The 16,585-nt window shown below is 36.2% G+C and overlaps 2 protein-coding genes across 2 annotated transcripts; both read right to left on the bottom strand.

Annotated features, from left to right (window-relative positions):
- Positions 1–2,620: 2,620 nt before the first annotated feature.
- Positions 2,621–5,239, bottom strand: LOC134652204 (E3 ubiquitin-protein ligase Fancl). Its single transcript, XM_063507372.1, has 4 exons — positions 4,696–5,239; positions 3,967–4,125; positions 2,951–3,135; positions 2,621–2,737 (listed from the first exon to the last, which is right to left on the bottom strand). Exons 1-4 carry the CDS (start codon positions 5,189–5,191, stop codon positions 2,633–2,635), a joined length of 945 nt encoding a protein of 314 aa, XP_063363442.1. The 5' UTR covers positions 5,192–5,239; the 3' UTR covers positions 2,621–2,632.
- A 6,655-nt stretch (positions 5,240–11,894) lies between these two features.
- On the bottom strand, positions 11,895–16,585 carry LOC134652457 (DIS3-like exonuclease 2). Its single transcript, XM_063507647.1, has 3 exons — positions 13,795–16,585; positions 12,624–12,882; positions 11,895–12,150 (listed from the first exon to the last, which is right to left on the bottom strand). The coding sequence occupies exons 1-3, from the start codon at positions 16,461–16,463 to the stop codon at positions 11,929–11,931; spliced, it is 3,150 nt and encodes a 1,049-aa protein (XP_063363717.1). The 5' UTR covers positions 16,464–16,585; the 3' UTR covers positions 11,895–11,928.

Below are 16,585 nucleotides of genomic sequence, written 5' to 3'. Positions count from 1 at the left end.
TTAGGGGATGAATTTTCAAAAACTCTGAAATTAGTTTTCTTGTATTTAAATTTAATATCTATTTCCAAAGTTTCAAGTTCCTAGCTTAAAATGACATTTGCACCCCAAGACGAACTTTCATCCCCTTTTTAACCCCCTTAGGGGTTGAATTTTCAAAAAACGTCGCAATCACTTTATTTTGTGATCGGCTATTATGCCTTTCAAAGAAGTTTCAAAGCATTTGTAATGGATTCAAACTTTCAACCCCTTTTTAACCCTGTTAGGGGATGAATTTTCAAAAACGCTGAAGTTACTTTTCCTGTCTTTTAATAATATCCCCAAATACAAAGATTCAAGTCCCGCGCTCGAAAAAATGTTTGATATGCATACAAACTTTCAACCCTTTTTTCACCACCTTAGGGGATGAATTTTCAAAAACTCTGAAATTAGTTTTCTTGTATTTAAATTTAATATCTATTTGCAAAGTTTCAAGTTCCTAGCTTAAAATGAAATGTGCACCCCAAGACGAACTTTCATCCCCTTTTTAACCCCCTTAGGGGTTGAATTTCCAAAAACGTCACAATCACTTTATTTTGTGATCGGCTATTATGCCTTTCAAAGAAGTTTCAAAGCATTTGTAATGGATTCAAACTTTCAACCCCTTTTTAACCCTCTTAGGGGATGAATTTTCAAAAACGCTGAAATTACTTTTCCTGTCATTTAATAATATCCCCAAATACAAAGATTCTAGTCCCGCGCTCGAAAAAATGTTTGATATCCATACAAACTTTCAACCCTTTTTTCACCACCTTAGGGGATGAATTTTCAAAAACTCTGAAATTAGTTTTCTTGTATTTAAATTTAATATCTATTTGCAAAGTTTCAAGTTCCTAGCTTAAAATGAAATTTGCACCCCAAGACGAACTTTCATCCCCTTTTTAACCCCCTTTGGGGTTAAATTTCTAAAAACGTTGCAATTACTTTATTTTGTAATCGGCTATTATGCCTTTCTAAGAAGTTTCAAAGCATTTGTAATGGATTCAAACTTTTAACCCTGTTAGGGGATGAATTTTCAAAAACGCTGAAATAACTTTTCCTGTCTTATAATAATATCCCCATATACAAAGTTTCAAGTCCCACACTCACAAAAATATTTGATCTCCATACAAATTTTCAACCCCTTTTTCACCACCTTGGGGGATGAATTTTCAAAAACGCTGAAATTAGTTTTCTTGTTTTTTAATATAATATATTTTTAGAAAGTTTCAAATTCCTAGCTCTAAATAAAACTTGTACCCCATACAACCTTTCATCCCCTTTTTAACCCCCTTAGGGGTTGAATTTTTCAAAATCGCTTCTTATCTCTTGTACACTTTATAAATGCAACCTAGTGTGCAAATTTCAACTTTCTAGCTTTTGTAGTTTCGGCTCTGCGTTGATGAATCAGTCAGTCAGTCAGTCAGTCAGGACACTTGCATTTATATATATAGATAATAAAGGATTCACCTCCTCAGGCGAGACTCGAACTCGCGCCTCTTAGTGCCCCATCACGAGCGCTTTTTCAACGCGCGTTAAAAAAGCGCTTGAATCTGTCTGCACGCCAAATTCAATTTAATGACCAAGGCTTAAAGTCGAAAATCCAACACCGCTTGGTAAAAAGCGCCAACGCCATCGTGTGAATAAATACACATGTATCCGTCATTTCATCCGTATTTGTGTCATTCAAACGCTTTTTTAACGCGCGTTGTTAAAGTGCTCGTGCGAATGGGGCCTTAGACTGGGCGACCAATCACCATTCATTTTTCTAATATCGGTTAACGGGCTTGATTTAAATTTTATACTATGGACTCGCATGATTTCCCCTGCACTTAAGTAGTAAATTGCAAAAAAATCTATTTCACTTATCTGCCTTCAACAGCCTTGAACATTGAATTTCAAACTTCTATCATGATCAATCAACATTAAAACTTCTAATTTGAGAATAACGAGTACCTATGTACGTTATTTAGATGGGTTGGTCTCGGACTGTCTAGAACACAAAATGACTAGTGTAATATTTTGCCTATATCCCTTTTAGTCTACATCGCAAACGGTCTAGAACACAAAATGACTACAATTATTTAGACCTTTATTTACCTACATTTCGTCGGTTTATCTTTACGTTAGCGATGTCGACGGAGCATAACAATAATGACCCGGCGTGATAATGAATTGTGCCTTTACCATTTCCTAAACCTTATTACAATGTCGTAAGGTCCACTGATGAGTACCTAGTACCTATTGTTGTTAGTAGGTACAGTGGGCCAACTATACTATACTAACATAAATTATTATTCATATGTTATATGATAAAGTATATTCTTAATCCTAATTTGGAATATCGCTCGCAGACGAAACTGCTTGTTAAAAAATTGATTCTTAATCCTTTACACAAATCTCAAATGAAATAAATTTTAAGTATTCAAGATATTTGCTTGAGCAGAATTGACAACGCGCATGTGATACTGTTGACCCATAACCATCAGGTAGCGGTAAAGGAATGAAAGGAAACTAGTAACACGTGTGTAGAAAAACATTTTTTTATGGAATTATACGTATGAAATAACAGGTACAGGTACTTTATGAAATAATATTTTTAATCATAATTTTTTGTTTAATTATCATTTTCATTACAAGTCGTTGGATTTAAGCATGTGGGACAACTGCCTGTAGCTACTCCAAATACCGGCGGACGTCCACCAGAACAGGCAACCAGCCACTGGAAAAGATGATATTACAAAGATTTGTTTAGGAAAAAAACTAACTTAACGGGCAACTGAAGTATAGACAAACACATACAGGGCTATAACCGCGAAAATCGAAGTTCGCAAATTGCGGGTATATGTCTAATTAATCATATTCTAGGGAGCCACAATACAATAATAAGTATGGGAACCCACTTTAATCTATTTATATTTTAATTAAAAATTACCTGGAATAAGCAACTCCTGTGGAAATAAACTACACACTGTGGATTCTGACATAAAGGCTGAGGAACACCAGGTATCTCAGGTAATTCTGAGCAGAGACAAATGTTGCAAACAACTTCTTCAGGTGAATTCTCTGAACCTTTATTTGTGGTTGGAGGTTTATCCATAACAGGAAAACTTGCTATATCTGAAATAAAAATAAAAAAGACATTGGTAGTACATACCTATACATGTATGTATATATGAATCAGTGCATGGCTGCTCTGAAAGAGAAGTGTTCACAATACACATACTGCTCCAGTGTAAATGAGAGAGAAGTAAGTGGTATAAACTATTAAATTCATAAAAATGAGTTAAAAAAAATATTCCACTTTTAATTTATTCCTAAAGCCTGAGCTAAAGCCCCGTCTCCATATTGCGCGGCAAGCTATCGAACATTGGCTCGCGAGGCAGCCGCGCGCAATCTATTCTATACCGGGCTGGCTCGCGAGCCAACTCGATCATTCGCTGCTCGAACGCGGCTCGCGACGAACCATTCATTGTCGGTGTTTCGGCGCGCGGCAAAGGAATGTTCGCGCGCAGTTGGGACGGATGTGTACATATTTCAGTTGGCTCGCGAGCGCGGCAGCAGACATGGATAATGAAGTGTCGTACTTTAATTAAATTATACGGAACTAAACAGTTTCTATGGAATAGTAAATGTAGTGATTATCGCAACAGATCATTAATAAGTGATGCATGGAATTAATGTTTTTAAAAGTTTGTAATCTTCTGATGTCATTCTTGTGAAATTTTGTAATGTAACATCAACTTCATATCTCCATAAGTCTCACACCACCATGTAGAATTCTATTCATAAACATATTTTTCATCCACGCTTTTCCAGGTTTGCCGCGGTCGAACATTGCTCGCGAGACGCGGCTTAAGCTTAATAGTATCATTCGCAAATGTTTCTGCTTAATACAAAATTACTTGAGTCATGAGTTTTAAAATATCATGTACAAAGTTTAATTCTTACCAAACATAGTTGTAATATTTTCTACAATATCCTTGTCATGGTCCCAGTTAAGCAGACCGGCTTGTAACTTGTCATGCCAATGCTCCGAGTGACCCAGCAGGTGAATGTTTGCAGCGCAGCCCTTGGAGGTCACTTCAACATGCAGCCAAGTCCTGTCATCTGCCAGAAATGAGTATCCCTTTAAAATCAATAATTAAACCAACTGTACTTGTGTACATTTGATGTATAATAACCCAACCGAAAGAAACTACCAACCAATTTTATAAGCCTTATGATACACCTTACGATTAAGTCGGCATGATTTCATTTATCTTATTGCAACAAGAATGTTTTACTAGATGTCGTGGCTTCCAACCTCCGTGGTGACCTGACATAGACCAACTGACTGGCTGACTGACATACATATTTAGGACTACGGACATTTAAATTCAAAATTAGACATGACAATGACACAACACAATAAGATCAGTTCATGACAGACAGCCAGACCGACCAGACAGACTGTTCACTAGAGTTGAGCCAAGTTCCTAATTTGCTAAGCGTTTGTTATAAATCATAAATAATAAGTTTTTTCCTAACAGTGATATAGGAACCTTTTAATAAAATTTCTATTTTATAACAAATAGAAGGGTCCACACAGAACAAGCTGTGTGTCTGGGCGAAGATAAAGATCAGTAAAGTGTTATTCTTATTAAATACTTGTGGATAAGAGCCAATGCATTATTTCACCTAGTAATATTCTTCTAAAGTCATCTCTAAATGATGGCTTAGCAGGTTCCATAACAGTGCAGTATCTGTCAATGCGTTCCAATTCATAAAAATAACCAGATAGCGCATTTACGTGTTCCTCAAAAGCTTTCACTATGTCTTTAATACTTTTATATTCTTTGTCTTGCAATGCTGCATGAGGTATAGATGCATCAATGACACACAATTTCTTAGGGCCTTCATAACGTATGAAAACTGTATGGTCTCTAAAAGCTGATTCATCAGTTATAACACATTTTAGCTCCCTCAGTGTGGTCCCAAAGTGTAGAACTACATCATTTTGTCTGGTTGCAGTCCTTATTTCTTCTATAAAGTCGGCATCTAGGAGATCCGCTGCAATTGTATCTGATGTGTGTAAATTTTTGTACAACAGAGTGTCCAGTTCACTCACTAATGCTGTTAAACTATTATATTTTTCGGAGTGAAATATATTATCAACAACTATCTTGTTTTCCATACTAATTGTGTTATTTTTTTATCACAAATGCACAAAATACAAAAGCGCGGTATTTTTTTCTATAGCAAAGGAATTTGAGTAATTTGACATATGACAGCAGCTGCAAAAACCTACAAAGGAGCGTTTTAAAACTATGAAACTTTTCTTACTTATTTATACCCAACATTTATTGATCGTAATGTCATTGTCCTATACATATTATATTTTACTACTCTTTGATTAAATTTGTAAATTCCTACATAATTTTATGTTTGAATTATTATATCAACGGGTATGATTATATTGATTATGGAATACTACCTATAGCCGGTCAAACAACTTTGTCAGTAGGAAAAGGCGCGAAATTCATATGTTCTATTGGAACGATAACGCTTCCTATAGACAGGTGGAAATCGGCCTGTTTCGAGAAAAGTCGTCGACATCTCTTCTAAATACCTAAAACTGGTATGGATGTGTTCCTCGTGATCTCTAGAATACGAAATGACCGGTTTTAGTTTATGGAGTGGGGGACGGGTCGAAAAAAAGGGGGGCAAAGATGGCGGCCGACCATTATTGATATTTGTTCACATCTTGAGTCCTATGGGACCGATCGGTTCGTGTGAGGTGTCGTTTGAAAGAGTATTAAACGTGCTATTATTGTTTCATAATAACCGTAGTCATAACTGTAGTCGTTTACAAAATATTTTAAAATATTTGATTTTATACCGTGCATGGATGGCATAAGTACTGATTAAATATGCGCCTAACTCAATAAATTACAACAATACCGCAATTATTTTATTACAAAATATACGAGACATTTCATTAGCTTACCAAAAACATAAGTTTTATTGGCGTATGATATTATATAACCAATTAATAACGAATTTTGTTCAGCATGGGTCACTACGCACCGTCACGTAAATGGCGGGCGACCGACGTAAACTTTTCATTATTTCTCGGGTTCTATTTTATTGATCAATTGCTGATAGGTACCATTTGAAAGGTTATTAAACGTACAATAAATGGTTTCTAATAGCCGTAGTCATAACTTTAGTAATATACAAAATATTTTAAAATATTTGATTTTTTTACCGTGCATGGATGGCATAAGTACTGATAAAATATGCGTCTAACTCAATAAATTATAACTTTACTCCAATAATATTCTTACAAAATGTACGTGAAATTTCATTAGCTTTCCAAAAATATAAGCTTTATTGGTGTATGATATTATATAACCAAGTAATTACGAATTTTGTTCAACATGGGTCACTAAGCGCCGTCACGTAAATGGCAGGAGATCGGTGTCAACTTTTCATTATTTCTCGGGTTTTATTTTATTGATCAGTTCGTGATAGATACCATTTGAAAGAATATTAAACGTACTATAATTGGTTTTCAATAACTGTAGTCATAACTTTAGTCATTTTCAAAATAATTGAAAACATGATTTTTTACCGTGCATGCACATAAGTACTGCTAAAACATGGTTCTAACTTAATAAATTATAACTTTATCGCAATTAATGTATTTACAAAATATACGAGACATTTCATTATCTTTCCAAAAACATAAGATTTATTGGTGTAAGATATTATATAACCAAGTAATAATGAATTTTGTTCAGCATGGGTCACTGCGCACCGTCATATAAATCCCAACAAACAATTAGGCGACACTTAGCACCTATTTTCTTACCTAAAGACAGCCTGGCTCTAGAATAGCTACATCTATAGTCTTAGTTTACAGTTTACAGGCTCTGGTGAGATAAAAGTGTTTAAAAGGTTCATCTAAAGATTTAAGATCTACAGTAGCTGTTTTGGGCGCTATATTGCATGTTAAGCTGCTAGTATTATAGCTTATAGCTCAAAGTGAATTGAACAACCTTAACATCTATATGAGTAATAATCTGCAATTTGCACTTAAGGTTCTAAACGTGTGATAAAGCCTTCTACTTATAGCTTTTTATATCGCAATCGCTACTTAACTCTCTTGTATGACTTACAGTCGAACAGAGAAGTTATGAGTCGCTATTATAGATCTAAGATCATGTAGTTACAGACGAGCGTTATTTAAATACCGTAGTACATCTTATAACTGTCAATAGAGTCATACTTACAAGCTAAAACTACAATGCCAAACGCCAATGAATCAATAGGTAAGCAAAAACTATAAATTAGACCGTAAAATAAAATAGTAAATAAATATAATATAGATAGTTTACTCAATATTGACCTTATCTTACTATTACTATACTTAAAACCGGACTTCACGGATAGTTATTATGTGGACATACGCTGCTACTCAAATAGTAGTCACTTATTTTGCATCCTGGAGCGTGCGGCGACAAATATCTCTTTAACGCCACAAGCCTCAGATCCCACTAAAAAGGTGATTTTAAATTTTAACTACGGAGTGGGTTTAAAAACGTTTTACGTGTAGACGCGTGAGTCAAATAACAACACAGATATTAAGTACTTCATATGCAGTGGTTTTGCAATCATGAAAGCTACGAACTTAACGATGTTATGAACCTAGAACTGGGCTTTTGTCCAAAGAGTCAAACTATACTTAAGTTTCCTGTGATAAAAAAACAAAACAAACCATCATTTATATCGATATTTTATCATTTTGGATACCTACATTATAAAATTTACTGTCAAACAATAATAGAATGCTGCTGGTCTACCAGGCGCTCGCCGCGCCGTGTGTTTGCTTGCTTGGCGAAATTGGTCCTGGCATACCTACATATATGTTTATAGTTGTACGGTAACTAAACAATATTTTTGGAAAGTTAATAAATAGTTTGCTCATTTTACTCTAAAAATTTCACGCTATATTTACTACATTATCTCTTTCTCAAATTATTTCATTCACTAAGCAAACCTCTAAGGTAAAAATTAAACATTTTCTTTAATATTTTTAAAATGGTTATTTTGGGCCTCAGATTTCAAACAATCGAGTATTCACAGAAAATTTAATATGCTTGCAAATGGTATCCACCATGTATCAGAAAAATAGAACCTGAAATATAATGAAAACTCAACGATGGCCGGGCTCCATTTACGTGACGGTGCACAGTACCCATGCTGAACAAAATTCATGATTACTTAGTTATACAACATTATAAAGCAATAAAACTTATATTTTTGGATAGCTCATAAAATTTCCCGTATATTTTGAAAATATTTATTGCGGTAATGTTATAATCTATTGAGTTAGAAGCATGTTTTACCAGTACTTATGTCCATGCACGGTAAAAATCATATATTTTCAATTATTTTGTAAATGACTACAGTTATGACTACGGTTATTAGAAACCAATTATTGTACATTTAACATTCTTTCTAATGGTATCCATCACCAATTGATCAGTAAAATAGAACCCGAGAAACAATGAACAGGTTGTGGTCGGTCGCCCGCCATTTACGTGACGGTGCGTAGTGACCCATGCTGAACAAAATTCATCATTACATGGTTATATAATACCATACACCAATAAACCTTATGTTTTTAGAAAGCTAATGAAATTTCTCGTATATTTTGTAATAACATTAATTGCGGTAAAGTTATAATTTATTGAGTTAGACGCATGTTTTGTCAGTACTTATGCCATCCATGCACGGTAAAAATCATATATTTTAAAATATTTTCTAAACGACTACAGTTATGACTACAGTTATTATGAAGCAATAATAGCACGTTTAATACTCTTTCAAACGACACCTGAAACGAACCGATCGGTCCCATAGGACTCAAGATGTGAACAAATATCAATGCTGGTCGGCCGCCCACATTCCCCCCCTTTTTATCGACACGTCCCCCTCTCCATAAACTAAAACCGGTCAATTCGTTTTCTAGAGACCACGAGGAACACATCCATACCAGTTTTAGGTATTTAGAAGAGATGTCTACGAAAATCGTGAAGGAGACGACTTGTGTTTAATTTAACGCCAGACTACTATCTACAACAGACGGCCTACCGCGAAACACGTAATTTCGTTATCTGTCTCTCTATCACTTGCGTATTCGAGCTTTCGAGCGACCTGGGTTTTCGCGGTAGCCCCTCTGGGCTATAACCGCAAAAATCGAAGTTCGCAAATTGCGGGCATTTTTCTCTGTCACTCTAATTACGCCTTCATTGGAGTAAAAGAGAAAGATCCCCGCAATTTGCGTAAAACGGTTTTCGCGGTAGCCCCTCTGATGAGATATCCGATATCCAATCTGCTTATTCTTGCAAGATTAAGGCCCAAAGGATTTAATAGCAGTTTGTGTTACAATTACAATGGATCAAAATGATATATTTCCGTCAAGGGCGTACATTGAATCCTGAATGAAGCGATGGATTCTACAATAGAATCCTGAATGAAGCGATGGATTCTACAATAGAATCCTGAATGAAGCGATGGATTCTACAATAGAATCCCGAACGTAGTGAGCGATTCTAAAGTAGAATCCTGAGCGTAATGAGGGATTCAAGTGTTAACGCCCAAGACGAAATGATTTTGATACCGTGTGACACATACTGCTTTTCACATCAACTACCTATGAGGAAAATAAAAAAATCTTAGTGTTGACACAATCTGATGCTTAAACAGATTATTTAAGCTAAAAAAATGTAAAAATAGTGGAACAGAAAAGTGTTACTTTGATCCCTCCTAGCAGGGGGGAAAAGTGGCACTTTGATCCCTCCTAGCAGGGAAGAAAAAGCTCTTTTCCGAATGGGTGGTGTGAAAAGGTTTTTACTGTACATATGGGGCTACTTTTCCGCACTAGTGCGTAAAATAGCACTTTTCGTGCGTATGTCGAAACTTTAAAGTGCCATATGTACTGTAAAACGTTGTTCGATACACGTGCGAATAGGTAATTCGCAACTCGTGTCGATTTAAAACACTCCCTTCGGTCGTGTTTTAATTTATCGCCACTCGTTTCGAATTTCCTCTTTTTCGCACTTGTATCGAAAATATACCTATTTTAACGCGCGTTGAAAAAGCGCTCGTGAGAATGAGGCCTAAAAGAAAACAACCAAAAATCCTCAAAAATGTATTGATTGGTCTACAACATCAATGAAAGAAGTTACAAAAGTACGGTTTGAGCATTTAAACTTAACCCAGAGACGGTTATTGTCTAAGAAAAGGCAAGACGACTGACCAAAACATAAACATTTATAAAAAATTAATACTATACGATCGTGCCTTCATTTTGAAGCAGCGAAATTATTTAAATACAAATATTTCGTAAACACATAATTTTTACCACATCATTTTGTTCTGAATTCTGATACTTCTGAACTAAATGATTCGAATTAAAAACAATGAATATTACAAACATCAGAAATATCACACAGACACAAACTGTATACAAATTGTATATGTTGACGGGTAATTTATGATGATAATAAAAATAACGTTTTTTGCAAGGCAAACACTTCACTCGTTTAATTCAATAGGACGCTCAGCACGTAAAATGTCGTACACTAATAACCCGCCATTTCCTACTTTCGCCAATTATATTGCTGTGCCGCCCGTGCTGGCGGTCAATGCCGTTGTGCGAACGAGATAGCAATATAACTAGAGTGCGCTAGAGTAGGGAATGGCAGGTCAATATACGAAATTCTTCGTCTTCCTTATTTTAAAGTACATACATATTAATATCACCATAAAGAACTTCTTGTAAATGTGTTGCTGCCAAATCTGTCCTCAAGCACAGAATAAATAATAGTACTAGGTACAGAAGACTCACTCTCTAACAAAACGCGTCTGTTACGATTAGCACAGATATGGCCGCTAGGTGGCGACGACAGCGCCACCTAGCGGCTTATGGCTTTCCCCAAAATTGGGGCGGAACGGATGTACTTTTAGCTACCTGTAGCAAAGCGACGAAATCGCGGAGTGAGTCACGCCTGCCTCAAGGTAATTCCGTACTAGCATCCTTTTGCTTCTAAACTTAATTGCGAAGACACAACCCGTGTTTCAGTATTTAGTTCCAACAGTTACACGCAGATGGCGCACACTGCATTTGAATCAATAAACCAATTCAAATAAAATAAAGCTAATTCATATACACAACAAATACAAGCAGATAAAAAAAATCAAAACAATTTCATTCATAATAAATATAAATGCCGGCATGCCAAATTGGCAATTATTTTCTCTTACAAGACACTCCAAATTTCATTAAAACCCTTAATTATAAAATAATACAATACAATAAATGTTATAAAACAGTTGAAATAATAGTTAGCTGTGCATCTAGATCACATTATAATTTCATTCTATTAAAAAGAGAAAATAATAAAATCTAAACTAATTTATTTATTCTAAAGCAGTCAAAACTGATATCAATATAAACATCAGAGTGAATTTGAACAACAGTTTAAAGTAAAAAGTTATTGGGTTTAAATTATACTAGTTTACAACAGACATGATCACATTCCTATATTAAGTTGTACTTCACAAGTCAGAGGGTCTACCGCGAAAATCGAAGTTCGCGAACTGCGGGCATTTTTCTCTATCACTCTAATTACGTCTTCATTGGAGTAAAAGAGAAAGATCCCCGCAATTATAGCTCAGATAAAATTATGTAATGAAGAATTAGATGTCATTCAAATTGTAATATAAAACTAGATCTGTCCGTGTCCATCACACAACACACTTTTCAAGTCACGTGCTATACTACCTACCTCTTAACTGTGCGAAAGAGACAGAAAATGCAGTCTTGCAACCTGGCAGCTTTGCTACATATGATTTAGAAAATCAATTTTCCACACTAACTTCCGGTTTGACAAGCCTCGTTTCAACCTTGACCATCTCATTGCCTTTGTGCATTTCTATCTGGACTATGGAGAATACTTCTATGACTTGTTTGATCTGAGGCGCGTCTGGGGGCGCGTCTTTACCGTTGTGCCACAGAACTTCCATTCGAGACAGTTTGGCGCCAGCGTCGTTTTTCACGCACTTGAAATCGCCTGGGAAGTCCTGTAAAAAAAACATATAATTTATATTCATACATACCTACTTTCAATAAGAAACTTAAGAGTCGTCATAATTTAATAAAAGTTTGACATTTAAAATAACACTTGCAGTCTGGCGGTCTAGCATGAGTTGCGTTCTCACGCGCGAGTCCATTAGGTTAGACCGCCTGGGATATCAAAATCGGTGTCGAGTTAACTTGGTGTGACTATAAGCGTGTTTGAAAGGCTTTAATTTTAGGGTATTTCCGAAAATTTACCCTTATTCATCTTATAAAAGTTCCCTTATACTTTCGTCATGGACGTCTGTGTCTAATTTAAATTTTGGCTTAATGTCGGCCGTAAATCTTTCTGTAACCATCTCAACATAATTATAAAGTATTAATCATTCATAATAAATAAATGAATTAATTAACGCCCCACATGGTTAGTTTTGTTATACTTTTACTGATAGTTTCATGAATAAGGGGGTAAACTTACAGGATTAAAGTAAACTCTCCTGTTAAGCCCCATAGCGACAATGATGACATCTATGTACTTCTCCCGAACCTCCACCACGACCCCTTCCGTCACCATGGGCGAGTGCATCTCAATGTACTTGAGCGTGTACAGCTCAGTGGACATCTCCCCGGCCTTCTTGGCATTGTATTTCTGTTTGTTGCACTGAGCTGCTATCATACGGACTTTATCCACTTCCCATTCTGGAGAACCACTGTTTTTGAGACTGGCTGTTAGTAGTCTGAAATTAAAAAAAATATATTAGTACTGAGGTCAAGTCCAAAGTACAAATTTAATTTACTCAACTTGTGCTCAACTTAGTAAACTCAAGATGTAATTACCTACTTCTTTGCTTGAAAATCATTAGTCTCATTACACTCATTAGGTTAATTTGCTTTTTAGCTAATGAGTTATTTCAAAATCTTTAGACTAACTCAGTGATAACACTGATAACCAAGATATAGGTAAATGGCGTACACAAAGAAAGACCTATGATCAACATTGGGTGACACAAGGCTAAAAATGATGATGATGAACAATAGCCTCCTAAGGCCCAACGAAAAATTGAGTATGTAGTCAGTACGGCCCATAGTCCTACCAGTAGTACTATTGTTTTATACTCATTCAGACCCAAGTACTTAAAAGACTTTTTTTAATGTTATTGTACTTATACAGCACCTTGTACAGCACTTTGATTTTTTTTTACGAACTTGTTAAAGGGCTCCAGACAAAACAAAACAGAAGTTCGTACACGCCAATTTCGATAAGCGCAAAATTTGAAAACAAAATGATGGGTTTTCTATTAAGTCTTACTGGTAGGACCGTGGTACGCTATGACTACACAATTGTTGTAGGAGTTGGGTCTGAATAAGAAAGTTAATAAATACTATGGGTAGGACCTTGGGCCTTAGGAGGATAGAACAAATGAATGTACTGATGCATAATATTGTCTGCTTAGCAACAGACGACCCGTTTAGTTCAAGATAAAAGTAATCTTTGCCATGTTCTGTTTAGTCAAAAAGTATTGCAGGTTGTCAGGTACTGCCAATTAAAAATCGGCCTTAAGGCACCGACACTTATCGAAAAATTAACAAATTCATTAAAGTTATAGGAATCATATATATCATAGAAATTTTAGAAGTTATTTAGTTACCTGTGCACCATGATGTCTGCGTATCGCCGAATAGGGCTAGTGAAATGGGTATAGAGAGGTACATTCAGAGCATAGTGGTGAAAATCATCATCATCAACCCCATCAGCGCAAAAGTACTTTGCTCTCGCCATAGGCTTGGCACAAAGCATGCTCAGCACCATAGCTCTGCCTCTATCTTCATTCTCCGGACCTACATATGGCAATATTGAGCGCTGCAGACTCCCCGCTGAATCAATTTCCAAATCAATTCCCATCGGCTTCAATGCTTTAGCTAACTGTTTCATCATGTATCCACTTGGAGGAGGATGACACCTTAAAAATGCTAGCTGCGGATGATCCTTGTATATTCTCTCAGCAACAGTCATGTTAGCAAGTAACATGAACTCTTCAATAAGCTGATGACTCTCTTTGGATTCATAAATCCAAAATGATTTAGGCAACCCATTAAATGGGTGTAAATGAAAAGCAACCTTTGGTTGATCAATACGTAGAGCACCATTTTCAAAACTCCCTCGCCTGAATTTGGCACCAATTTTGCCTAATATTTTAATTGTATCTCTTATATCTTTATACTGGAAGCCATTGTATATCTCTGGAAAATCAGATTCGTCCTCATCATCTTCAAGTATAGCTTGAGCATGTTCATAGGCCAATTGACTACAGGAATGAATCACAGTTTTAGCAAATCTATGACTAAGAACTTCAGCATTGTCAGTTATTTCCCAAAAAACGGAAAAAGCTAACTTGTCAACCCCTGGAAACAGGGAGCAAAGCATACACAGCTCATCTGGTAGCATGTGGTAAGCTTTTTCTACTAAATAAATGGTTGTGGCTTTTTCTGATACTTTCTCATCCAGCTCTGTGCCTTCAGTCAAAAAATGGGATACATCAGATATGTGTACACCAATCTCATAATTCCCATTGTCAAGTTTTCTACAAGACACAGCATCGTCAATATCACGGCAATTTGATGGATCTATGCTGAAAATGCAGAGATTTCGGCAGTCCTCTCTCAACTTTATTTCATCTTGTGGTATAACATAGTCAAGTCTCGGGTACAAGTGGCTATATTTCTGCCCGAATGGAGTTACATCCAAGTCATTTTGTGCCAAAATAGCTGTTGTTTCTGTCACGATGTCCCCAGATTGGCCAATATTTTTTATAATTTTCCCATTAGCAAATCTGGAATCAAACCAGTCCATTATCTTGGCTAAAAACAAAGTATTTTCATAGCTTTTAGCCTCTTTGTAAAAATTATCAGGCCAACTTGTAAAGGGAATATTGAGGCGTGGTATCCTGTGATCGCGAGGCACAAATAAGGCCTTTTGTCTATTTTTATCTGGCATAAGTTTCAATACTCCAATACATGTGCGGTTGTGCACTTTTTCTTTTAAATACACAACTTTTCCTCTCTTCTGTTTTTTGTCTGGTTTGGGTGTCATATCAGTATTAGTTTTGGCATCCTCATCATCATCATTTACATCCTCAAAACTTGTCTGAGTATCATTACCATCTATTTCAGCATTTTTGCTGACATCATCGAAGGGCACATCTCCAGATTCATTCATTTCATTAACTGCATCATTGTTCTTGCTTTCTGCATCAGTTTCATCACTGCTGCTGTCTGTGATAATTTCTACAACCACAATGTCACCTTCCAAAGCCCTGTTTCTATCTTTGATCCCCTCTATAAGAATGTCTTGCTCATCTCTATCCTTACTTGATACATAAGCATGTGTGAACTGTTTAGGATTAATCCTCACAACTCCTTCAATTAATTGTTTGCTCTTTAGGCCTATTTCCACTTCACTAAGAGGCATGTAAAGTCCAAACCTTTTATCACCATTCTGGTTGTTCTCTTTGGTTTTTGTTCTAGTCCTGCGTTTGTTGTCAGACTTTGGTGTGTGTCTGGAATTGGAGTTTGGAGTAACATTTCCCACGCTTTGCCTCTGTAGCTGCTGCTGTTGCTGTTGTTGGTAACTGTCAAGCGAGTATGATTTATTGAGCAAAGGGTGTTGCATGACATTTTGCAAATATCTTGGAGTACTAGGGTCTGCCTGTCTCATGTCAGGGTGATGAGCATTGAACAGAGGTAGCTGAGCCAGAGGTGAGCTAGGAACACTTGCCGCATTATGAGGTTGTTGTTGATACATGTACTGAAAGTGAGGATGATAACTTAAATTCTCCAGGTAGTATGATGGGCTCGGTTGATACATAGGGGCTATCTGTCTAGTAAATAATTCTTGAACCGAAGCATTACTTGGTGGCGCTGTCTGCGATTGCTGTGGTGTAACATTCTGTTGTGTAATTTGCAGTTTTTTCAGCCGTTCTTTCTTTTTCTTTGCATTCTTTTTCTTCGTAGTTTTTGGCGTAGTGTTTTCAGTTACCTTATCGGCAACTTGACTTAACATTTTCAGCACTTCATTGTTATTTTGGCTTGCGTTTGTAAACAATGGGTTAGAAGAAGTATCAGGTACATTTTCCCCTTGGATCGGTTTAGGGGTTGATGGCTGTAATACTAAGTCTTTTGTTAGTTTGCAGAGCTCTCGGATGTTCCCACTTTGAGTAACTCCTGTTTCAAGTTGTGGAGTTGCAGTAGCATACGATGAAGATGCTGGTGGAGTTTTCGTTTCTGCCTGGAGTTCTGCTGAATTATCACTACTTGCCATGATAATGTCAGGTTAAGTACTGTTTATTCACAAATAAAAAGATAACTGTTAATTTTGGGCCAAGATTACCAAAAAAACTGCACGACACGTAAGTATTTTTGGTCGCTACCTGACTGACTGAA

This window comes from Cydia amplana, chromosome 11, assembly GCF_948474715.1.
Source record: "Cydia amplana chromosome 11, ilCydAmpl1.1, whole genome shotgun sequence".
Taxonomy (NCBI): Eukaryota; Metazoa; Arthropoda; class Insecta; order Lepidoptera; family Tortricidae; genus Cydia; species Cydia amplana.
This window is presented reverse-complemented; position numbering and strand designations above follow the sequence as displayed.

Excerpts from the sequence above, each read along its gene's own strand:
- LOC134652204 (XM_063507372.1), bottom strand. The coding sequence starts at position 5,191 with ATGGAAAACAAGATAGTTGTTGATAATATATTTCACTCCGAAAAATAT. Across the intron at positions 4,126-4,695 it reads CTTTAGAAGAATATTACTAG|ATGACAGGACTTGGCTGCAT; the intron begins GTGAAATAATGC and ends CATTTCTGGCAG. Across the intron at positions 2,738-2,950 it reads ACAGGAGTTGCTTATTCCAG|TGGCTGGTTGCCTGTTCTGG; the intron begins GTAATTTTTAAT and ends CATCTTTTCCAG.
- LOC134652457 (XM_063507647.1), bottom strand. The coding sequence starts at position 16,463 with ATGGCAAGTAGTGATAATTCAGCAGAACTCCAGGCAGAAACGAAAACT. Across the intron at positions 12,883-13,794 it reads GCAGACATCATGGTGCACAG|ACTACTAACAGCCAGTCTCA; the intron begins GTAACTAAATAA and ends TTTTAATTTCAG. Across the intron at positions 12,151-12,623 it reads GGAGAGTTTACTTTAATCCT|GACTTCCCAGGCGATTTCAA; the intron begins GTAAGTTTACCC and ends TTTTTTTTACAG.